Source organism: Arvicola amphibius, chromosome 7 (assembly GCF_903992535.2).
Source record: "Arvicola amphibius chromosome 7, mArvAmp1.2, whole genome shotgun sequence".
NCBI lineage: Eukaryota > Metazoa > Chordata > Mammalia > Rodentia > Cricetidae > Arvicola > Arvicola amphibius.
Genome location: NC_052053.1, coordinates 76,240,730 through 76,265,962, shown reverse-complemented (window position 1 = coordinate 76,265,962; position 25,233 = coordinate 76,240,730). Strand labels below are relative to the sequence as shown.

The 25,233-nt window shown below is 48.2% G+C and overlaps 1 protein-coding gene, 1 long non-coding RNA gene and 1 other non-coding gene across 3 annotated transcripts; 1 reads left to right on the top strand and 2 right to left on the bottom strand.

Annotated features, from left to right (window-relative positions):
* Positions 1 to 209: 209 nt before the first annotated feature.
* LOC119819530 lies at positions 210 to 1,920 on the bottom strand. The gene is made up of 2 exons (XR_005286284.1): positions 1,547 to 1,920; positions 210 to 413 (listed from the first exon to the last, which is right to left on the bottom strand). It is a non-coding gene; the product is annotated as an uncharacterized LOC119819530 (long non-coding RNA).
* Positions 637 to 912, bottom strand: LOC119820122. Its single transcript, XR_005286391.1, has one exon.
* Positions 1,921 to 2,340: 420 nt separating the features above from the next.
* Glrx5 (glutaredoxin 5) lies at positions 2,341 to 10,321 on the top strand. Its single transcript, XM_038337664.2, has 2 exons — positions 2,341 to 2,647; positions 9,731 to 10,321. Exons 1-2 carry the CDS (start codon positions 2,362 to 2,364, stop codon positions 9,904 to 9,906), a joined length of 462 nt encoding a protein of 153 aa, XP_038193592.1. The 5' UTR covers positions 2,341 to 2,361; the 3' UTR covers positions 9,907 to 10,321.
* Positions 10,322 to 25,233: the final 14,912 nt, after the last annotated feature.

Sequence of the window (25,233 nt, the reverse complement as noted above, 5' to 3'; positions counted from 1 at the left end):
GGCTCAGCACTCGGCCCACTTGCTTACTTTGTCATGTGACAGTTGTATTAGCTATCTGACAACTTAAACCATTTCCTAAGGCTGCTGTATACTAGGTCTGTGAGGGTTCCATCTTTCCTGTCAACCTGACTGCATTTACAATCACCAGGAAAACACACTTCTGGGGCTGTCTACGACGGAGTAGGCAACACACAACGGCTTCCCACGAGTAAATCTGCCAGCCTTTATTTATATTTATTTTATCTTTTAAAGTACAACTACTTACGGCAATGCAAGCATGAATAAAAGCTTGCCAATTCTGGAGGCAAGTTAATAGACTCTCTGCTGCTGAGGGCACAGACTGACTTTCAGAGCAGCTGCGCCTTAAAGCATTCCTTGTCTATGTCCTTGTGTGCTGCCTGGGATCAAAGTGTCTGCAAAATAAAGAGATTTTAATTTTGGGTTTTTCATTAGAAAAAGAGCAAGCATCCACAACAATGACTGATAAGGAAGACATAGGCACTGTACCCATCTGTCTTCATAGTTTACATGGCTCGTGTTTCCTGCTGAGCCATGATTTAGTGGACTTCCTGCTTTTACATTTTACTCCCCAGATGCAACCAGGTTACCTCCAGCAACATTCTTAGTGGCTCGAGGTTTTGTAGCAGTACTTAAGTGTTTAACAGAAACCACTTAGTCTGTCAAACTATATCCCGTCTGCAAAGCTTCTCTTACTGTTGGTGGATCGACAATGGCACGGCACAGCCATTGTCACCGTGGCAACAGTACTCAGGACCTATCAGAGGAGAATTGCACATGAAACCGCTGGTTCTCAAGCAGGTATGCCTCGGGGTCCTCCGGAGTATGCTTTTCCTGCAAGTCTGGTGTGCTCTAGGGTACCACCAACCCAGCGCAGGTCCAAGACTACAGATCAGGGAGCATGCCACCGAATCCTGCTGGCCAGGATCCGGACCCATGTGCTACCAACTAAGAGCACCGACCATGTGCTGAGCTCTTCTAGGGGGCAAGTACATGTCAAGCAGTATATACAGAGGAGAACAGAGAAAGCAATGGGCCTTCCCGGTCTTCTGCAGAAACATTAACAGAAGTGCGGCTACTTTTGTGCGAGAGCTCCACCCAGTGGCCGGCATCACCTGCTCGGGAAATCACTGGCAAAACACTATTATTTGTGTGCATGTGCTGGGGATGGAACTCACGATGCCGCTTACACTAGGAAAGCGATCTACTACTGAGGTATATCTTCACACTTCCTGGTCTGTTTTGAAGATCTTGCTATATGGCCCGGGCTGGTTTGGAACTCTTGAGTTCAACAGATCCTCCTGTCTTAGCCTCCAGGGCGGCGGTACTTTGCAGGCAAAGGCCACAGGAGCAACACATCAAATTTCTAGTTCGGGCCAATAAACCTTCCTAACCCTGGTACAAGGGGTTATGCGGACAGAAGGGTCGCGCAGGCCCCGAAGCCGACGATCGCCCCTCCCCCGCCCCCGCCCGAGCACTTCACATTCTAAAAACACAGGGAGGTGGCTCAGCTGGTAACGGAACTTACCCGGCAAGCCCGAGTTCTCGTCCCTGGACCCCTCGTAAAAGGCGAAGTAGGGACCTGATTCGCCCGCGCTGTGGCAGGTGCATGCACGTACATCATACGTATACATAATAAATTATATTTTATGCTAAAAAAAAAATCATTCTAGAGAACGAATCCCACGCGAAGCAGGCAGGGCACGGCCGTCCACGTGCACGAAGGGTACGAGGCTGGAGCCCCAGGCTGGCCTGGACATGAAGCCGAGTTCGAGACCGGAGTCTCGAGCAGGGCCGGACACGCCAGGTTCGAGGCTCACCTCTGCTGGTGAGGGACGGAGGCCCGCCACTCGTCCGCTCCTTGCCAATGCGGGACTACCGACCGCTTAACCTTAACAATCGGCCGCCGCCAACGGAACCGGAACCTGCGTCTGCATGTGACTCCTTCCCGGCGTGCCGCGGGCGTCAGAAGCCACGCCCAGCGCCGGTCCGGCAGTCCTGGGGAATCGCGGCAGGCCTCGACCGCCCCCGTGAGGAAAGTCGACTTCCTGCGCTCGTCGCCCTTCTGGCCTTCTGTGTGACCCTGATGGACGTCCAATTAGTCCAATCAATACGCAAAGCGGCCGTCCACGCTTACTAGCTAGCCTGTAGGACGCGGCTTCCAGGGAGGGGGGGGGCCACCGTCACGATGTAGGCAATATGATTGGTGGAATCGAGCCAGCATCGTCCAATCACGAGGCTCATCCCGGAGCCTGTCCAATGAGCGCCTCCGGGAGGCCGGTCGGGCACCTGGGCCACCGTCAGCCCCGGGTTGGCCGCAGAGGCGGTGGGTAGCGAGCTGGCATGAGCGCGTCCGTGAGCCGGGCGGCGGCGGCTCTGCTGCGCTGGGGGCGCGGCGCGGTCGGCGGCGGCCGCCTGCCAGGGGTCGGCGTGCGGGCGGCGAGCTCGGGCGGCCAGGCGGAGCAGCTGGACGCGCTGGTGAAGAAGGACAAGGTGGTGGTGTTCCTCAAGGGGACGCCCGAACAGCCTCAGTGCGGCTTCAGCAACGCCGTAGTGCAGATCCTGCGACTGCACGGCGTCCGTGACTACGCGGCCTACAACGTGCTGGACGACCCGGAGCTGCGGCAAGGTCAGGCCCTTGGGATCCGGCGGCGTGGGTTGAGCAGATCTCGGGAGGAGCGGGGCTTCGCCTCGCCCTCGCCTTGGGGCGAGCTGTCTCGGGCTGCGTCGGAGGTGGGTGATCAGTAGCATGACCCCCCCCCCCCCCCCGCCCAGCGGGTCAGTTCGGCAGTAGCTTGCTGAGCGGGGCTCGCAGCGAGTACCCGCGACTTGGCACACTGGGGATACTTTGAGGGTCTTGGAAACCAGAGGCCTACTTGATAGGTGAAGCACTGGTACTCGGAGGGGGGGGGGGGGGGGAAGGTTCAGGCTTGCCGGTGTGTGCCTGAGGTCAAAGGCTGGCCTCTCATATTTAAGGCCCCGAGTGTCAGAGACTGTCTTTTTGCTGCACAGAGGGTTGCGCCATAGTCCAGCTGGACTCACATTGGGATCCGATTTGGGGGGAAAGGCACGAACTTTGGTTTTTAGATACCGTAGCATTGTGTGAGGACTGGGGCTTGGGAAAGGCTCAGCGGGAAGAGGAAGCCACAATGACTTCAGACCCCAACCTGATTAACAAACGCCTTTGTACAGAACAGCCAGACCTGTGACTTTTCACTCACTGGCCCCGAGGCAGAGAAACTGGGTCCTCATGCGTGGTGGAATCGGGGAAGCCTGCTCCCTAGTTCCAGGGCCGGAGTAACAACTCCCCCAACCCCCACCTCCGTCCCATCTTCCTGACCTAGTGCTCTGTTTGGTCACTGCTGAAATGAGACATTTCTGTGTTAGCACGGAGTGTTCAAGGTTTGAAATTCCTGCCTATAGTCATTCTTCATGTGTCTGTTCTGCTTGACGGGGCAGGCTGGGCTGTGAAGAGCAAATTTGGCTTGGAATCTTCCGTGGTCCGTCTGCTTTTCCTTCTCGGGAAAGTGAAGATTATGGCACTGAAACTGGCAGAATCCACGAGGAAAGGAGAAAAATAAGAATTATAGCTGGGTGTCGTAATTCAACACCTGTAATCCCAGCACTCTAGAGCCTGAGGCAGGAGGATCACCAATTCAAGGCCAGGACGGCGCTGGGTCGTGGGAACTTCCCCATCCCCTTATACACTGTACATATTATCATCCTATCTGGCACAGAAGACACTCACTAGTGGCAGTTACTTTGTTTTCAAACTTGATGGTTTCCAAAGTACTTTTCTCTATGCTGTCTAAAGTAGCTGGCCCTACATTTGCTCTCTGTGATGGTATTGATGGACTGCGCTCTAGGGTAAAGCCGAAGGAGGAAGACAAGTTAACGCTACCAGGAATAATGGCAAGCCACGCATCCTGCTCAGAAAACCTTGTGTTTTCCTCAGCTGATGCTGGCTGGCTGTTTGTGAAGCGCTGGTTATCTGGCTCAGGGCAAGCTGTAGTTTTGAGTCAGAGGTGGCTCCCTGCTAGGGAAGATAAGCTCCCACTCTGCAGTCTGAACTGGGACCTACCCACAGTTGCCCTGCAAGTATGACTCCTAGCAGACAGTTGCATTGTGGGTATCTTGCTTAATATGAAGTCGGGGTCTTTGGTTTAGAATTTATATTCCTCTGTGTAGTAGAACTGCAGGCAAGCTATAACAGAATACAGCTAATATGAGCACTAAAAGCAAGGAGGTTTGCTGTACTCCATCTCACATGTGCCTCTGATCTGTCTCATTAGGTGATCAAACGAGAGAAGGATTTAACCCTTCCTTTTCCCCATTACTCGTATCGAGACAGGTGAGCCAAGCTGGTCTAGAACTCATTGTATAGATGAGGCTGCCCCAGAACACGGATTGATCCTGCTGCCATTCAAGTGCTGGAATTTCGGGTGTGAGCTGTCATGCTCAGCCACAACTCTTAGGTTTCTTGACTGTTGATTTTATTGGCTTGTTAATTTGGTTAATAAGTGTGTCATCAAAATAATTAAACATGTGGCTAAGAGAAGGGCTGCCTTTGGACTGAGAGCGATGTGAATGTGCTCCCCCAGTGGGGCCTTTCTTAGCCAGGTTAGGCCTTTACCGTGTGGAGACTCTTCAAGCTGTTGACTACACCCTGAGTTTGCCAAAGGGCAGGGAGGCAGGAGGCTCATCTTTGCTCTGCCAGGCAAGGAGGGGCCCTCCTACCTGTCCTATTCCAGCGTGGGGCCTACGTAGCATCAGCCCTTCCTTGTTCCTTGTGCCAGAATTTTACAAAGGGCCCTGGTCCTCACTTATTACCTGGGGTACACAGACCACAGCCACAGGGTTTTTGAGGAACCCAGGCCACAGCGCGGTGTGGTTCCTTGGACTTGTTGCTGCTGGCCTAGTGAGATCCTGCCTGTCTGTACGTAGCATTTCCCCCTTAGGCAGTAACCTGTGGCGCTGGGAATGCCACCTGAGCCATAGGCTTTCCGTGACTGTTGTTACAGTCCATCGCAGACTCCTCTGTGAGTACGAGGAGTATGCTGGCAGTCCTGTGTCCTTCCCCATGTGTTCTTTACTGCCTGCCAGAGTAGGAATTGAATGTTTTTTCTTGTCCTTATAACTTGTAAACTTTTCGACGCACAAGCGTATGTGACATTGCCATACGTGTGTACATAACACTGTCAGAGTAGCTGGCCTCGCTGTCACTTTGGACATGCGATGTCTTGGTGCTGGGACATTTGGAGTCCTCTCTGCTGGCTGTTGTCTCCCATATTTTTCTCACTGGCCGTCATGTTAATTAGAATCTCAGAATCTCACTGCCCCATCTGTGAACTTCCCTTTCTCCCTTACCCTTCTCCCAGGCCTCTTCCCCGCAGCCTGTGAATGTGTATGAAGCAGTGTCTGAGCATTCAAGGCAGTGGTCGGGCACTTACTGCTTGGCGAATATTGGAGGTTGAATACTCATTTGTGTGTGTGCCTGAAGCCATGTGCTGCAGGTGTCTGGCACCAGCACTTTGGAATTGTAACAGTGTATTGGAGATGAGCAGAGCTCTTTCTCTCCTCCCAGAGAGGTAGTCTGGAGTGGAGACAAACTTCCTCTGTGAAGGGCCAGGAGGTCAGTGGGCTCCTGGGTTCCCATTTTGTTTGTTGCTCTGTTGTTGGAGGCTGAAAGTAGACTTGGATGCTGTATACTCAGTGAGCAAGTTGAATTCAATAAAACTATATTTGCAAATCCAGGAAAAGGTTTGGCCTGACACCGGCCTGCTACCCCAGGTCTAGAGGAGCCATGTAGGACAGGATACATGTGTAACGTGTTCGTGACAAAATGACTTGTGGTGGGGATGAACCCATGAATGCAATCCTGGTCTGTTAGACTGGATGAGCGGATGGGAGTTCAGTGATGGAGGGTAAAACTATACTGTGCTTAAAACACACCAGATCCTGGTGCACGTGACATGGCTAAATATCAGAAACACGTTTGGTCAATACTGTCTCTGTACACTGATGCCAGAGGTTCCATGTACTGTACATGTGTGTGCCATGATCAAGAGACTGTGGTCAGGACAGCTGTGGGGAGGGTCCATGGGTTCAGAGACTGGCTTTAGACTTCAGAAACCTAGATGTTGCCCTGGATCCTCCACCACATGCTAACTCTGTGACTTTGGGTGAGTTCCTTAGTCTCTCTGAAGCCTAATGTCATCCGCCAAATAAGGATAATTTTATCATACATCTGTAGTGGCCAAATAGGATTATATATGGAAAATACTTGAGTATGAAGCGCTGTAGCCCTGAGCTCTGCAAATGCTGCTTTCTTGTCACAGTGTGCACTACCCAGCTTGTATTATTCCACAGGCTTTCTGTTGCCGTGCTGCCCAGAAAAGCACTTCTGCGACACACAGAGCAGAACATCCTTGTGGTTCTGCTTATGGATGTGGTGCACGTACATCCATAATCCATAGCCTCAGTGCTAGGAAGCAAGTCATTTCACCAGTTACAGGCTGTTTGGTCTTCTCAGGAAATCTGCGAGGCAGTGGAGCTCCACTCTGCAGCTGAGGAAGTGGACTGGGGGGTGGGGGGCTGTACCTAGAGGTCAGCAAGCCACTCTGCTAGCCCGAGATCCCAGAGCCTGGTCTGTGGCCACACCTGGAGTTCTGTTGTGAACTTCATCCGGGAGCCAGGAAAACCACAGTGCCATTTGCTGAAGTGCTTCAGTGTGAAAAGGACCATTGAAAATGCACAGGGCAGGGGGATTTTAACATCTTTACTAGATTGATAAACTGTAATGTTGGGGGGGGCACACGTTGTGTGGGTTCAGTACTGAAGGGTGTGGACCAGAGGTCTATGTCTGGTGTCTGAGACAGGGTCTCTTACTGAACCTGGAGCCAGCCTGACTGGCCAGCACAACCCGGTGTCCCTCTTAGCTAGCTCCACCCCCAGAGCTGGGAGATTACAGATGTGCTGTGGTGCCCAGCTCTTTTACATGGGTTCTGGGGGCTCAAACTCATGTCCTCATGATGCAGGGTGGCACCTTGGGAACCGAGCTATCTCCCCAGCCTGGGAGTGGCTTGTCTGGTCTTTGGTTTGCTGGAGTGGTGGTATGTGACCTGAGTCCCTCAGCTTCTCAGCCCCATGCTAGTGTCTCTGTTTAGGGTGACTTCAGCACTTGGTATGAGTTTGACCACTGAACATGATTTGCACTATAACCTGTTCGTGGTCTGATTTTCTAGTTTTCAGGAGCTCCTGCTTGACTGTCACTAAATACTGCAGGTTTTGGAAACTTAAGTGGGAAGTAAAAAAGCCTTTATAGTTCATTTTAGGTATAGAGAGTGGTCTTTGTTACTAGAAGTTCCCCGCTTTACTCCGTAAGAAGAATCAGATAGCTCCTGAACTATTGAAGCTCATGAAAGCCAGGGCTTGTGGCTCACACCTGCAGATAGAGCACTCTGGAGGCTAAGGCAGGAGTAACTGCAAGTTTGAGGCTCGCTTGGGCCACATGTGGAGTTCCAGGCCAGATTGGGCTAAAAGAAAACAAAAAACCTCCCAGCAATCAACATCAGCAAAAAGAAATCCCAGTGACCTGAGTCGGTGTGTGGCACCCTGAGTCCTGCCAAGATGCCCTCATTTGTCCTTGAGGCAAAGTTCTTGAAATGTCAGCTATGAGGCAGGACAGTGGGCAGAGCAGAACTGTGGCAGTGTCTGGTCTGAGCCACTTGTTGGCAGTAAGTGACGGGCGCTCTGTGGAGGACCCCATAACACAGCCCTCAGCGCGGAGCTTCTCTGTGGGACCAGCCCAGGGCTGGTGAAGGGAGGTGCTATGTAATTGCTACCTCATGGCCGGCCGGCCTCCCGCTTCTTCCGCCATGATGTCCCTGCCCTCGTAAACTGTGTGGGAGGGCACTGTAAGCCAACCAAGCCCCACCTCCTTTGGAAATAAAGAAAGAACGGCGATGGGAAAACAATCCATTCTTTCTCAGCAAAGGTTTTTACTAACGCAGTGACACTGTTTCGAGTCCAGTGTGATCTGGGTGGTCCTCAGGCAGCAAATGTCTTTCATTTTGATGTGTTCCAAAGCAGTGAGCCCTCGCAAAGGTAGTCAGTGTTCCCTGTGGAGGAAAGGTCTAGTCATGAGGCTTAGATGGAGCTTGTATTTAAATTGTTCTTCGTTCCCACACCCCACCCTCAGTCATAAAGGTAAAAGATTCACAGCTGACCTATAGGCTGTTTGTACTTGAGGGTCAAGTTTAAAATGCAAGCAAAAACAAATCCACTACCCATGTTCTGAGTAGTTGTTTAGGGTCCATGGCACCCAGATCAGTATGACAAACACCTTGGACTCAGCAGGTACTTGATACTGTGAAGGCTGGTAGGATTTACCCTCAACTGTAGTCCCCTTCCCTTCTTCCTGAGAGGACCTCTCTGAAGTCCAGGCCAGCTTTAGCTGAGTGCTGGCTTTACAAGTGTGGCCACCACGCCTGCCGTCTGTTGAAGCAAGATAAAAGCTGCAACTCGGGCTCCCTCCAGCTCTGTTATTTCCAACAAACTCAGTACTTTTCAGGGAAAAACAGTACGTTTTAAAAGGAAAATATAATGTCTCCTGAGACCGTTGGGTTGTAACTCAAATTGGTTTTTTTTTTTCAAGACAGGGTTTCTCTGTTTAACACCCATGGCTGTCCTGGAACTCATTCTGTAGACCAGGCTGGCTTCAAACTCACAGAGATCCACCTGTCTCTGCCTCCCAAGTGCTGGGATTAAAGGTGTGCACCGCCACCACCTGGCTCAAATTTGTAATTTTGTTTGGAAAGCCATTGTTGAATGATAAGGTAGTAAGAACAAGTTTGTCTGCATAAAAAGCCCACTGTGTGACTGGTTTTTAGATGTGTATGCTATTATATTTTTTTGGAAGCACCTGCTCACTTTGTGTGTTTGTATGGTCGTTTTGGCCATTTAAAAACACTGGCAATAGTATTTATGTCTTTGTTAATTTGTTGCTGAATTGAACTTAGGGACTCTCACTCATGCTAACCAAATGCTCTGCTGCTGAGTCCCAGCCCTTCAAAAACTTTGTGTTGTTTTGTGTTCATGTGTGTGCAAGTACACACACACACACACACATACACAAGGACATCTAATACTAGTCACAATCACCATGGCTGTATCTGTGTCTGTCTCCAGGTTCTGTAGAGCCCATCCAAGGAGCTGAGAACATGGGGCTTAGGAGTTGCAGCCTTAGGCCAAGGGTTTTGTGCCTCTTGGTAATCTTCAAAAGTGACATCCACTTGGCATCTTAAGTGTAGGGCAGCAGTGGGGTCACCCAATCAGCCAGTGCCTTCAGCTGGATCCACATTTCACAGCACATTTGGAAATGAAGCTGTGACATTTCTGAAAGCATGACCTGAGTGGATAATTACAGCTTTGCCTTGGCTCGACAGTTCCATTCCCTGGCTGATACATCATTGTTTTACCAAGCGCCTTCCCTGAATCTCATGGAAACCTCGGGGACTGAAGGTTGAAAGAGAAGCTGAGGGAGCACGTGACCTGTCACGTGATGTGCTGTCCCTTTGAAACTCACTGCTGTCCAGGAGTGGGGTGGGGCCCAGGGAGAGGTCTGGATTTCTGTTAGGGATGGGGGATGTGGCACCTTGGTGGAAGAGTCACTCCCTGATTGTTTAGTGACGCATTTCCCATCTCTCCACAGGTATTAAAGACTATTCCAACTGGCCTACCATCCCGCAAGTGTACCTCAATGGCGAGTTTGTGGGGGGCTGTGACATCCTTCTGCAGATGCACCAGAATGGGGACCTGGTGGAGGAACTGAAAAAGCTGGGGATCCGCTCTGCGCTGATAGATGAGAAGAATGAAGACTCAAAGTGAGGCTCCAGGTCCTCGCCGAGCAGAGCGCCTTCCCCACCACATTCGCTGCCAGAAAAGCCTTACCGCGCTGCTGCTGCTGCTGTGGGTGCTTGCGCTGGGCCTCCTGGCTGGCAAGCAGGCAGGCGGTTTTATTGGTCTTTGGCTCAGAATACCGTGTGGTGAACTTCCTTATAACCATTGCTCTGTAAACCAGCATTGTAATCCGGTGTTGCTGGAACCCAAATTGGTTCTTTTATTGTCTTTTATTCTCTGCCTGGTTCAGGAGTCATTCCTGACTCCTCTACATGGGTTGGGTTGTAAAGATGGCAAACCCTCCGATGTTTTTTGTAACTTCTTCTGTAAGGGAAATGATGAACAGAGGAGAAAATGTGATGGCTGGAGTGTTGTTGTTTTTTAAATAAATTGCCAGCACAGACCTTGTGTGTGTGAGTAATTAGCCCAGCAAGTATAGATCATTACATTAGCCAAGGGGTAAATTGAGCTTGAGGTCCTCTTGCCTCCACCTTCCAGGTGCTGGGATGTCAGCCATCTGCCACTGTAGTGCTGAGAATGGAATCCAGGGCGATGTACATGTTAGACAAACCCTTTACCAACAGAGGTACAGCCCCTTGATCTTACCTGTGTCCTCTTACTGTGATTCATTGACAGCGACTCTCATGTTCACCATTAGGCTGTAGTTCCTTTAGGCTACTAGGGAGTGCAGGTGCAGTGTGTGGGCCCTGAGCCAGGTGTGATACTGTGCTGAAGGGATGTGGTGGACATGAAGGGGCCTCCCTTGCTGACTTTGGAGCCCGTGCCAATAGCTAATGGGAAACAGGCACCAACTGGCCTCTGGAGCATTTTCTTTCCCATGAAACAGGGTCTAAGAGGAATTAACTGGAACTGTGTTCATCTTCCAGTATAGTGTCTGGGAGGGACTTCTCCAGGGCTGATCCATCCAGAGGCTGGTGTGGAAGACCCGACTCCCCACCCCACCTGTGGGAAGGAAGCACTTCTCTCCCAGTGTGTCTGGCTCTGCTGGAAACCACATTCAGTCCCCAGGAGCCAGACAGCATTGCCTAGAAGTCACAGAGGCAAGAGGGAGGCTGCTTTTTCCCCTTGAAAAGGGCAGAGAATGAATATTGGCCTCCCAAAAGCTGGTCTAGGGCTTTGTGGATTTAGTCATCTTTAGCTCCACTCTCCTTCTAAGATAAGGTCAAAAGGTGGATGGGCCTTCCTGCAGGCAGGGTCTGCTGGGCTCCCAGGGTTTAGGATTCTCCAAAAGGGGAGGGAAAGCTGCAGACCAAGGCTGCCCCTCCCCCATCTCACTAGGGACCTGTGAGCCAGATCAGAAGATGACAGCCCTCAGCAGTGACTAACCTCAAGGCTTTAGGGAGAGGAAAAGACTTGTTAGTCTGTAAAGGTTTTAATTGCATTAATTGCATGCTTACCTCTTTTGAGCATGCAGCTGAGTCTGCATGGATTCCTCACAGGGCTAGAACTTCTTGGAAGCCTTGTTCCGCAGGTAAGGAAGGAGCCCGAAAGGGAGGCTATGCTCAGGATCCTGCCTGTGCTGGCAGCCATGTCCTCTGGCTGGGAGGAATACCATCAACAGATGACTTTCCTGCCTGAGCATGAATGCCAGGCTGTGGGTCACACACAGCAGTCTGCTGAGCTTGACCCTTGTGGATTGAGTTGCTTTTCCATTTTTGCTACTTTGGGCTTTTCCCTGGGTTCTGCCTGTGTTCCTTAAGGCTCCTTTGGAAAAAAAAAAAAGTGAAATGATAAAAACCATATTAGCAAAATAGCACAGCATCCTTTAGGATATTGGCTGCACTAGAATAGGCCGCCAGGGGAATGATCCGCTCAAAGCCTGTGAATCCGTGAGATCCTATCAGTCACCCAAAACGTGCCCACTCGAATCCCTGTAAGAAGTGTAATGTTCTTTCCAGAAGTTAATTAAGAATGCTTTCTCTATGATTTGCACGCCTTTACCAAGTAGAAAATTAAAGATGTTATCTCGTGAGTCTGTGTAACTTCGTGGGCTGCATAATTAGAGTTCACTGTGAGGATTAAGCAGGGACATACAAGTTCCTTGTACAAACTGCATTGCACCTGCCCTCTCGGAACATTACACAGCTTCACAGACGTCCGGTGTATTTCATTGTGACTGTATCAGATTTTTGTCACACTTTCCGAATCGTATGTTGTTAGTCTCCTTAGAAATAGGTGGAGTTATACGAGTGAACGAGGAGGACCTGCTCACCATGGCCAAGGACTTGAGGAGGTAGAGGGTCCCTGTGTGGAATCAGCAGCAGCGGGTAGGCCTGGGGCAGACAGACAGACTGTGAGCGAATGCGATGCCCAGGGAAAGGCCCCAAAGCTCCTTGTGGTGTATGGACATGTGGCCACACCGGAGTCTTCATGGTCTCCTGGAAGTGTGCTAAATTCTCACTTCCTGCCTGCAGCCCTCCTCAACCCTCCCCTCCACTTCCCCTGTCCACCCCCTAGCCTTTCCCTTTGTCACCGTCCTCCTCCCCCACTCCTGACAACATGACCAAATTAAGATTTGTGCTTTCATAACCCATTCCTTTGAGTTTTAAACTAGCTAATTTTTATTTCCTTGAAACAGTGCAAGCATATAATTAACCAGCTGGCCACAGTTTGATCCCCTGCCTCTGACCTTTCTGCCCAGAGTCCGTTCTCCAGGGGACTGTTTCTGTTGCTAAAGTTGCTGTTTCTGCCTCTGTAACTGCCAAAACTCTTGTGGCATTTTTAGGTATTACCTAATTTTTTTTTTTTTTTTTAAAAAAAAAACAATTTAGTGGACAAGAATTTGATGGCCTTTATTTCACTGCTAGTCTGTCCTACTTCTAACTCCCACTCAATTAAGCAACAGTGTTTGCGTTATTACGGCTTTTAGAAAATTTTATTAGTGTATGTGTTCTCTCCTTCTACCATGTGGGTTCCAGGGATTGAACCCAGGTCATCAGACTTGGCAGCAGGTACTGTAAGGGCCAAAGTTAACCTGTAAGCCCCACATGCCCAAGGAGAGATAACTTCCTGGAATGCTGGTGGCTGTTGTTTATGGGCAATAACAAACCAGTTTTGCTCTCCTAAATAAACTTGTTTGACCTAACTGTATATGCCTGATCACATATAACTGGGAGGCACTTGGGCAGGAAGTATGTTAAAATGTATGCTTGCAGGCTGGAGAGATGGCGAGCACTGGCTGTTCTTCCAGAGGTCCTGAGTTCAATTCCCGGCAACTACATGGTGTCTTAAGACCATCTGTAGGGGGCTGGAGAGATGGCTCAGAGGTTAAAAGCATTGCCTGCTCTTCCAAAAGTCCTGAGTTCAATTCCCAGCAACCACATGGTGGCTCACAACCATCTGTAATGGGGTCTGGTGCCCTCTTCTGGCCTGCAGGCATACACATATACAGAATTACACACATACAGAAAATATATATGTGTGTATGCAGGCATACACACATACAGAATACACACATACAGAATACACACATACAGAAAATACATATTAAATATTTTAAAAAAGACCATCTGTAATAAGATCTGGTGCCCTCTTTTGGCCTACAGGCATACATGCAGACAGAACACTGTAGAAGGAGCAGCGGGCTGTGTCCCGCCACCCGGTTAGCTTTACCCAAAATAATTACACGGAAACTGTATTCTTTTAAAACACTGCCTGGCCCATAGTTTTAGCCTCTTATTGGCTAATTCTCACATCTTCCTTTAACCCATATTTAGTAATCTGTGTAGCACCACGAGGTGTGGCTTACCAGGAGAGATCTTAACCTGCATCCATCTCGGAGAGGAGAAGCATGGAGACTCACTATGGCAAATGCCTGAAGTGTCTCCCCTCTCTTTCCCAGAATTCTGTTCTGTCTACTCCACCTACCTAATTTTCTGTCTCTTAAAGGGCCAAGGCAGTTTTCTTTATTAATTAACCAATGAAAGTAACATAGACAGATAACACTCCTCCATCATTTCCCCTTTTTCTGTTTAAACAAAAAAGGCTTCAACTTTAACATAGCAAAATTACATATAACAAAACAGTTATCAAGCAAGTATTACAGTTACAATATTTAAATCTATTTTATCTTTTATCATAACTAAGAAAAACTAATCTATTTATTCTTCAACTCCATCAAAGACTCCAGAAGGATATAATATTACCTAAGTAAACAAGTCATATGCAACTTTCAAACTCTAGAAATGACAGAGACAACTCGCTGCCTGGACAGTCACCCAAAGTTCCTCTGTACCGTTGGGGCATCCATCTTCAGCCTACAGGCCCATAAGTATCCAGCAGACATTTCCATGAAGCAGGAAATTCCAAAGACAGTTCAGTCACTTTCTGCTGTGTACTGCAGAACGTCTCGCAGACTCTTTCATGAATCAGGAACCCCAAAAGACCATCTCACCTTTAGGCAAGTTCAGCAGTCCTCTTTCTGTGGGTTCCTTGTGTCCAATTTATGCAACAGTCCAGGCAAGAGCAGTTTCTTGCCCAAATGGCTAACAAACTCCATAAGTAGCCTCTTCAATGCCCATCTTCCTCTCGAAGTAGATTGGTGCTGCCAGGAGCAGATGTGTCTCATTGTCATGAAAAACCCTAAGTTATTAAAACATTAAATGCCATATTCTGCAGTCTTTGAAAGATATGAAGAATGCCTATATGAAATATATCTATGCACATCTAGAAAATCTAACATGACTACAAGTTTGACTATTGAAAGATATGAAGAATGCCTATTTAACTAAAGTATATCTCTATATATCTAGAAAATCTAACTAACATGACTACAAGCTTGACTATTATCGATGATTATCCATTAACAACCTATATTTCCTAATTATACATTACTGTTTTTAAAATGAACTACACAATCAAAATAGCTTAATCAAGATCAGAAATACATATACATATAACAAATTGACCTTAAAATCCATACCATTGGAAATTATTCATCTCTATATCATATCCCCCTTTAAATGTAAAAGAACATTTATGAACAATATTTGGGAATATGGGCGCAGTACGCAGGCAGGGAGCGCTGAGCCATTGGCCCGGTCTCAGCGCACTCTCCTTCCGATCCCAAGCGGGAACACAAATATCCAGTCACATAAAAGCCATTGAAATGCTTTAAAGCCAGAGTTCGCGCTGGCATTGCTATTGCCGAAACAGGAAATCTCTCTATGGCATGTTCTAGCAAATAGCAAAAAGCTGTGTTAAACTCTCTCTCTCCTTTACTTAAAGCCCTCTCAGGTTTTTAAGTGGATTTAGTCCATCACGTTGGAGCGCCAATCTGAAGAAGGAATGGTGGGCTGTGTCCCACCACCCGGCTAGCTTTACCCAAAATAATTACACGGAAACTGTATTCTTTTAAACACTGCCTGGCCCATTAGATTCAGCCTCTTATTGGCTAATTCTCACACTTTCCTTTAACCCATATTTAGTAATCTGTGTAGCACCACGAGGTGTGGCTTACCAGGAGAGATCTTAACCTGCGTCCATCTCGGAGTCGCGATATGCAGTTGCCATGCTTCTCCTCTCCGAGATGGACGCAGGTTAAGATCTCTCCTGGTAAGCCACACCTCGTGGTGCTACACAGATTACTAAATATGGGTTAAAGGAAGATGTGAGAATTAGCCAATAAGAGGCTGAAACTATGGGCCAGGCAGTGTTTTAAAAGAATACAGTTTCCGTGTAATTATTTCGAATGTAAAGCTAGCCGGCGGCCGGGTGGCGGGACACAGCCCCGCCGCTTCTTACTACAGAACACTGTATACATAATAATTAAAGATATATATTTGCTCCTGATTAGACTTGATGGTATGGTGACTTTGTGGTTTTGCCTTTTTAAGCCTCTGCAAAATGTGACTCATCACTGAAGGGCCTGAGAATAACAATATAAAAATGCAGATTCCAAAAATAAGAATGTAGAAATAAAGAATTATAAAGTTGTAAGCCTAGGAGAATGAGAGCAGACTGTCAGCAGCTTTCTCAGCAGCCTGAGGATCAACTATTAACAGTGGGTTATTTTCACTTCACAACCCATAGCTTTGTTTACAAGGCCAAAGCATCTCTGTGGACTGAGAGCTAGCCTACGGATATGAGCCGAGTCAACTTTTAGGAAACAGATATATGACCTCTGGGTTACACATTATCCCGGCTATGTGAAACTGGCAGCATCAAAGGGGAGACCACAGGGCTTCAGTGAACACACGCATGCACACCTACACACTTTATTTCTTTGCTTGGCTAGAGCACAGCCTGTAAAAGCTTCATGAAGCAGGTGCCTGGGAGGTTCGCTCTTCGAGACCAGCTCTTCTGAAAAGATTTTGTCAGGCCATGTGTTACTGAAGGGCTTGGCTGTGTCCAGAGACGTCTGCCCTCCAAGCTTGGTAGCATGGCCTCATTGTCATGGACATCCACAGCTCTGCTGGGAAGCACAGTGAAGGGTCTTTGCAGCTCCCCCCCCCCATAAAAAACCCACTTCAAGATCATTTTCTAAGAGTCCTTGGCATATGTGCTGTCTTATAAGTCCTCCCCTCCTCTCCTCGTAGCTTTCTCTTCCAGATCTTTTTTTTATCTTCCAGTGGCTTTCAGTCTGTAGAGCCAGGTCATTCAGTTCTGAAACATATTCCAGGAAATTCCCCACCTCTGATTTCTGTTAGAGTTTGGATCTCTCAAACCAATCCTAATTTGATCTTTTCTCTCCTCTGCTCAGGTATCCTTTTTAGAAAATACTCTCTGAATTTCTTCTTTCCATCCCTCAGATATCTTGGTCCGTGGTCCTGCAGCTTCAGAAGAGACCCCGTGAGCACTCACTGGGATTTTGGGGATGATCCATACTAACTTGGTACTCTGCTTCTGCTTCAGACCTTGGGATGCTTCTCAGTGCTGGGAAGGATATTTGGAGGCATGTTCAGCTGTGTTTATGCAACAAGGAGCCCAAGGAGGGCTGGAGACCCCTGGCTGGGTGCATACAGGTGAAGCTGTGGGCCTCCTGTAGTTCTTTTAGTGGATGTGTTTTCCTTTGGGGATCCTGTGCCAGAAAGGTTGCCACAGGAAGAACTGCTGGGGCCCTAGAAAGGAATGGATGGCCATAGAGCTAGCATGCACACTGGCCCATAGGCCCAACTTGAATATGTACATCCTCAGGACCCACAGGGAGCAGGGAGGAGACACTGGGGCTGAGTACCTGATTTAGTATCTGTAAAACTGAGGACATGACCACTCCAAGGTATAGTTAAACAGGGTGTTTTTATTGTAGATATGGGGGAGAGAACAGCCAAAGGAGTCTATCTGGAAGAATCCAGAGCACAGAGAAACTGGTAGCAGACTGGATTTGCCCATGAGAGAAGAGAGATGGGGAGAGCGAGAGAGGAAGAGAAAGAGACCACCATGATGTGGGATTCCCCTCTGTATGCTGTGAGTAGGTTTTATTACCACTGGTTATTAAAGAAGCTGTTTCGGCCAATAGCTTAGTTGAGTAAAGCCAGGCAGGAAATCCGAACAGAGATATATAAAGTAGGCAGAGTCAAGGAGATACCATGTAGCTACCAAAGGAGAAAGATGCCAGCCACCAGCCAGAACCTTACCAGTAGCCCACAACCTTGTGGCAAAACAGATTAATAGAAATGAGTTAATTTTAAGATATAAGAGTCAGCTAGAAATATGCCTAAGCTATTGGCCAAGCAGTGTTGTAATTAGTATAGTTTCTGTGTTATTATTTGGGTCTGGATAGCCAAGAAACAAATGAGCAGTCTCTGCCTACACCACCAAGAGAGGGGCGTGTGAGAGGATAAGCCAAATAACTGGGTCATCAAGAGAGATTACGTGAGGTGGGGGGGGGTATACCTGAGGTAGAGAGGTTCTTAGTAGGAGGTTGGAAGAACTAGGCACTTGTGATTCTGAGGGAGCCTGGAGGCCAGCGTGCGCTTTGGTATCCTGTGATATACTAATAGGCACCGCAGATAGCCATTTGTCCCTTCTGCCAGTGGTAACAGAACTGACTCCATTGTTAGACAGGGACGGGCTTCACAAACTCCTGAGAAATGCTGGCGTTTGTCTAAGCACCAGAATATGGGGGAGTTTCCTCTGGACCTGACAGGGTCCGACCCCTCTCACCTCCCACGAGCCAGCAATGTGTCTGTGAAGCAGTCTCCCAACACCCTCTGGCAATGAAAGGAGGACCTGGCAGCCAGGCACTGGGAGTGGACAGTCACGGTTCAGCCAGACATGTGGTGCTCCCAGCCCTGTGCACATCAATGAAGAGCCAGAGTCATTGTCTCCTCCTGGAAATGATCTCAAGCCAGAGCACCCTCAAAGGATCTGCTCTTCATTGTGGTCTCTAGGAGGCAGCGGCCAGTAGCTGAGCTCAAAGACCAGGCTCCAATGGGAGCTATGGGTGTGCACCAGTGTTCGGGTGCACATTCTTTTTTTTTTTTTTTTTTTTTTTTTTTTGGTTTTTCGAGACAGGGTTTCTCTGTGGCTTTGGAGCCTGTCCTGGAACTAGCTCTTGTAGACCAGGCTGGTCTCGAACTCACAGAGATCCGCCTGCCTCTGCCTCCCGAGTGCTGGGATTAAAGGTGTGCACCACCACCGCCCGGCGGTGTGCCACCACCGCCCGGCGTCGGGTGCACATTCTTGTGGGCAAACTGAGCGTGTAGAGCTCAGACCCGGGTTCTAGAAGCTCTTAGCCCTCCTTCCTGCCTAGTGACTTTCATGTATCTTCTTTACCGCCAAGAAGCCCTGTTTACTACCCTGATTGGAGAGCAAGCCGCTACCACCGCTGCGGAGCTCCAGTCAGTTTCTTCTCGACGTATTCAGACATTCACCCATACCTAAGCCAGGCTTGCCTACACCAACCCAGGGACATGTGTTTGCACACAAGCATGCACGTAGTCTACAGGCATGCATGCATTGGAGTACATCTAAAACAACAGCAATGATGTGGGTGTTTTAATTGGCTGTATGTGCAGGTTTTATGGGTAGTGCTGCATCTCATTAGGTAGTGTAAGGTTTTTCTGGGCCCAGTGGCAAGGTTATCTTCTCAGACAAAGGCTTTCCCAAAGGAAAGCCAGGACAAACAACAAAAGCAGCTTGTCCAGTTCAAGTACTTCCCTTGTTACAGTAAAGGCAGAGATGAGGAGACAGAACAGAAAAACAAAGGGCTGATCAATATAGGGTTACCTTTTGGGGAAGGATTAAGGCAGAAAACTTCACTATTGTGACAACTGAGACTAAGCAGCTTGGGAATTTAGCTACTGGGTTGCACAGTTCCTGCATCCCTCAGAAGGTCAAGTGACTGAGATTTGGTTTGATGATGTGAAGTTGGTTTTCACATGGCTTGGAGGTTCCGTGAGGGAGCCTACTCGAAACCTTCAGCCTCCTGAAGTTCTTGTTTAACAAAATATCTGTGTGCATATGTGTGTAATGGAACTTACAGAAGGGCAGAAAATGTGTCTGTCTTGTCTCATTACGAACCAACACACATGACTTTAAATAATTAAAATATGTTTTTCTCTTATATTCTAAGTGGACCCAACACTCATATAGTTTTTAAATTTGATCCCCAATGATATAAAATCATATGAACATTTCAAGGATGCCTAGGATGCTTTGGGCCTGGTATCAAGGGGGTTGTACCATGGAAAACCAGGAGATGGCACTGTTGCTTCCAGAATGAACCCCTCTTTGCCTAGGTGGCTTCAGACTGGCTCCCTCCTCTGGTTGGTATACTTCAGGCTTGTCATCCTCTTTCTAGAATTCTTAGTGTAAAAAGTGAATCAGGCTGTTTTACATTATCCCCTGTAGAGCATCCTTGTTTCCTCTCATGAAAGCAAAACTTGCTCTCAGACACTTGGGGTCCAGGGAGTTGATTTTGGAATTAATCACATTAGAAATGCATAGCGTGTCTCCAGTCTGTGAGCAACGTAACAGACCAGCATTGAGTGGACTCCTCAGGCTGGGAGCTGTTCTGGAGAGAGGGGAGGAAGGCTAGGGATGGAGGACTGGCTGTTACTTAATTGGATAAGCTGCTCAAGTTCTCTGGGCCTCAGTTTCCTCCCTGTACAATGGAGGTGATTAATAGCTCCTGTTAGAGAATAATTTAAGACAAAGTTGAGGCGGAACATCAGCTTTTATAAGGCAACAGCAAGCACCAAGGTTTATAGAGTGGGGCGGGGGAGGGGGGAGAAGCCTGGCTACTGGACAGGACCGGCTTCTCTTAGGAAAGACAGCACAGCTGGGATCCCCAGGATCTATAGTACATATAACCAAGGGTAGGTATGGAGACAGACTAAGGGACTGTGGGTCTCCCTACGAAGGGGAAATTGAATAGTTATGGATGAACAGGACACACCCACCACACACACACAAACACACACACATGGACACAAGGACACACAGACATAGGATATGGAATGGGGGAATCAACAGGGAAAGGGAGGGAAAAGAGGGGAGAGCATAGAGGGACAGCTGATACTAAGGGCCGTTTGAGGGGTTGTACGAAAACCTAATACAGTAGAAACTTCTTAAAAGTTTCTACTTAAAAGATACATGTATATGAAAGAAATCTAACACAAAATAACAGGGGAGACAAAGTCCCAACTAGACATCTCTTGCCCCCAAATGAAACCTCCAGTGCTGGAGATGGGTTACATTCCTAATGAGTTGTTGGCCATAGGGGCCCCATGGAAACCCCCAAACAACCCAGGCTACTGCCGAGACACACACTGATAGTAAGACCCTACTGCTGAAGACAACACCCACGTAACAAGCACAATAAGTAGAGCTGGTGCCCACCCAGAGCCTTCCCCCTGCTGAGTAGTGTTCACAGTCCTGAAAGGCACTCTGTACACTAGCAGAGGAGAAAAGTAAACACCAACCCGGCTACAACTCTGCAACCTACAATGGTGGTTTGCCTGCAAGACATGCTGGGGCAGGAGGGACCCAAAAGTTGTGGGAGTAACCACCAGTATCTGACTGGAAGGCCTACTCTGGAGATGAAATCCAAGCTCAACATTGCCCGGGTGTCCAAGAACCTGGAATTAGATGGGACAAGGACCTAGCAGAAAACCAAAAACCACTGTTCTGCTAAATGCGTGAAGCAAGAAAATGACTCCTAACATCATTCTGCTGTCCTCATAGATCAGTGCCTTGCTCAGCCAACAGGAGAGACGCTTCCTCCTGCAGTGGATGGGAAACGAATACAGAGACCCACAGCTGGACAATGTGCAGAGTGAGAGACCTTGGAATGCTAGGTTCTAATGGGATTTCCCATCAAATCTCTTCCCTCAGGGCTCAGGGAACACTGTGGAAGAGGAGGCAGAAAGATTGTAAGAGCCAATGGGGATGGAAGACACCAAGAAAGCTAGGCCTTCCAGACACAGCAGGACTGACACACATACGAACTCACGGAGACCATGGCAACATGCACCGGGCCTGCATGTGTCTAAGCCAGCTAGAGTTCAGTGCTGAGCGGGGGAGTGAACACCCCCAACCCCCCATCCTTAATCCAGAAGCTATCTCCAACTGATAACTGCTTGCAAAGGAAAAATTAGCTTTCTCCAAGGGTGTCTCAGTGGGTATGCAAGCCACTCTTAAGGGCAGACCCCGTGCCCAGCAGTACGCGGCCATCAAAAACTAACTCAGTGGCGTGTTTGGAGGGTTTCTTAGAAAGACCCCCGGTGTGGAGAGATTCTTACTCAAGTCCTGGGATAACATGACCTCCCCCCACCCCCCCCCCCCGCCCAGTAACTCACGAGAGACCATCCTTGCTGCAATCACATGAGGTTTATTCGACAAGACAGGAACCAGTGCACTGGGGCCGAGACTCATAACCCACGCAGGGGAGGAGTTCGACCCCGAGTAACTGGGAGAAGGGGTTTTTAAGGGAAGAAACCACAGCCCAGTAATCCGAAGGGGGTAGGGAGGACGTCATAGAAAATTCCGAAAATACCAGTGATGATCACAAGGGGGCAACTCCCTGTTTCTCAAGATTATTCTCAAGATTACAATCCAACTTTATCTTCAGCTAGTTCCTGAAACACAGTCACTGAACTGGCTAATCCTAGATTTCTGATTCTTCTCTCCCTGCTTAGGTTTTTGGCTCTATTTTCTTCCTGCTGGGGGTCTGGATTTATCCAGGTCTTTCATCTTCATCTCACAATGCTTTGTCTGGGCTGTGTTTGTTAACCTTACAGGTCTTATATATTATGGCTTCTGATTGTGTTTGTATGGGAGTGTGTGCGTCTCGGCGTCTGCATGTTTCCTGTGCATTTTCTTTGGCTCCTTTCCCCAGTTTGTTTGTTTGTTTGTTTGTTTCTTCCTAGTCGTTTGTTTTCCCACCTGCTTGTTTTCAACTTATTTTACTTTTATTATTATTATTATTTTAGATACCTGTTTTTATTTATTTTTAAAAAATATTTATTTATTATGTATACAATATTCTTTCTGCATGTGTGCCTGAAGGCCAGAAGAGGGCACCAGACCTCATTACAGATGGTTGTGAGCCACCATGTGGTTGCTGGGAATTGAACTCAGGACCTTTGGAACAACAGGCAATGCTCTTAACCGCTGAGCCATCTCTCCAGCCCTAGATACCTGTTTTTATTCTAGTGAGAAAGAGTGTGGATTTGGGTGGGTCAGTGGGTGGGTGAGAATGATCGGGGAGGAATTGGGAGAGAAGAAACTATAATCAGAATATGTTATATGAAAAAGAATCTATTTTCAGCAATTAAAAGAAATATTCTTTCTGAGGGCTGCAAGCAGGTCAGCAAAGAGTGTGGCCCCAGTTGTTTAGAAATCTCCTAAGAACTTGGGAGGGGGCTGGAGAGATGGCTCAGAGGTTAAGAGCATTGCCTGCTTTTCCAAAGGTCCTGAGTTCAATTTCCAGCAACCACATGGTGGCTCACAACCATCTGTAATGAATGTAATATAATGGGGTGTGGTGCCCTCTTCTGGCCTACAGGCATACACACAGACAGAATACTGTATACATAATAAATAAATAAATAAATAAATATTAAAAAAAAAGAACTTGGGAGTCCACCTGTGTCATATCCAGGACAGCCGGCCACTGCACTGTCAAACCCTCTGGACAGCCCCTGGAGGGGGGGCTTCTGGGTTGACACTCTTCCCTCTGCAGGGCTTCTGTCTTTCCTTCCAAGGGCGGCAACTGTAACACCTGCACCTGAACCACAGTTCGAGCGCCACCAGGCAAGGGCCTGGAGATGGAAAGAACACACAAGAGACCTGGGTCATTCAAAAGGAGTTCAGCCGAAAGCCGTTTATTCAAATTTAGGGAAAACCTTAAATACCTAGCTGCTGCACAATGGAATACCCCCCAGGCAGGTGGGAAATTACCACGCCCAAGGTGGAGTCAACAATGCCCTATAGCTAATCAATCGCCAGGGCAGAGGGAGCACAGGAACAAACCAGGCTGGCCAGAGACTGTCCTCAAAATGAACCCCGGGAGCAGGAGTAGATCCATAGGCCCTACAGGCAACAAGACTCTGAAGACGGGGCTGGAGAGATGGCTCAGTGGTTAAGAGCATTGCCTGTTCTTCCAAAGGTCCTGAGTTCAATTCCCAGCAACCACATGGTGGCTCACAACCATCTGAGATGAGGTCTGGTGCCCTCTTCTGACCTGCAGACATACACACAGACAGAATATTGTATACATAATAAGTAAATATTAAAAAAAAAGACTCTGAAGACTGGGTGTGAGGAAGATTTAGAAGTGTGGTGGTTTGCCGGGCGGTGGTGGCACACGCCTTTAATCCCAGCACTCGGGAGGCAGAGGCAGGCGGATCTCTGAGTTTGAGGCCAGCCTGGTCTACAAGAGCTAGTTCCAGGACAAGCTCTAGAAACTACAGGGAAACCCTGTCTCGAAAAACCAAAAAAAAAAAAAAAAAAAAAAAAAAAAAAAAGTGTGATGGTTTGAATGCAAATGGCCTCCACGGGGTTACAGGGAGTGGCACTATTAGGAGGTGTGGCCTTGTCGGAAGAAGTGTGTCACTGGGGTTTCAAATGCTCAAGCCAGGTTCAATGTCTCTCTTCTTGCTACCTGCTGATCCAGATGTGGAACTTTCAGCTACCTCTTCATCACCTGCACATGGCTGTGCTTCCCACTGTGATGATAATGGACTAAACCTCTGAAACTGTAAGCCAACCCTGATTAAATGTTTTCCTTTGTCAGAGTTGCTGTGGCCATGAACAGCACTAGAACATTGAGTAAGACAGGAAGTGTAATCCATGTATGCGTTGAACACTTCCTGTCGGCTTATATCCAAAGACAAGGGTGACTCTAGGAGCTAGCTGAACCTCTTGCTTTTAAATTCTGAGTGGAACCATTCCTGCAGGTGCAGATTTAGGCGTGGACTTGAACAGGAGATGGACTCTGTGGATACAGAGGAGTTAAATCTACAGTCCGCATATAGCAGAAGTGGGTTAGCACCTGTCTACTGTGGGGATACTCTGAAGATTAGTGAGACAGTACCATTTAAAATCCATATACCACTGGGTATGGTGGTGCACACCTTTAATCCCACCCAGCATTTGGGAGGCAGAGGCAGGTAGATCTCTGTGAGTTTGAGGCCAGCCTGGTCTATAGAGTGAGTTTCAGAACAGTCAAGGCTGTTACACAGAGAAACTGTCTCAAAAAAAAAAATCCCTCTTTCCTCTCTTTCTTCTCCTGTAATCTGCTGGCCTGGTCTGTCACCTGGGTACCCTGTCCTTTTAGGAGACGGGCCCTGCCCACTCCCAACCTCCCCCTTCCACTGTTCTACCCCTCCTCTCCCTCCCTCCCTCCCCCCTCTACCTCCCTGCCCTTCTTCTGGAGAGACAGCTTCTGCCTCTCTCTCTTCTCTGTCCCACTTCTCCCTTTCCCCTCTTCCCTTTCCCCTCCATAACCCACTAAATAAACTCTATACCACAGCTCTCTCAACATGGCATATCTATCTGTCTCTCTCCTGCCAAGGCCTCAGGTCATGGGTGATTCACCACTGCCCCTCGTGGGACCTGTCCCCTACCATCTCTTTATAAATGATAATACCTCCCCCTTCCCTTTTCATTTCTTTGCCCCCACCGTCTCTTTTTCCTTCCATGTCTCTACTGGGGGTTGAACCAAGGTCTTATATATAGCTAGACACTAGACAAGAACTCTACCACTGAGTTATAAATACAGCCTGTTTCTTTTGTTTTGTTTTTGTTTTTCTTTAAAGATAGGGTCTCATTCTGTTGCCCAGGCTAACCTTGAACTTACTCCATAGGCCAATTAGGCCTTGAAATTACGACCCTTGCCTCCTGATCTCA

Coding starts and splice junctions, on each gene's coding strand:
- Glrx5 (XM_038337664.2), top strand. CDS start 2,362: ATGAGCGCGTCCGTGAGCCGGGCGGCGGCGGCTCTGCTGCGCTGGGGG. Junction 2,648..9,730: donor CGACCCGGAGCTGCGGCAAG/GTCAGGCCCTTG, acceptor ATCTCTCCACAG/GTATTAAAGACTATTCCAAC.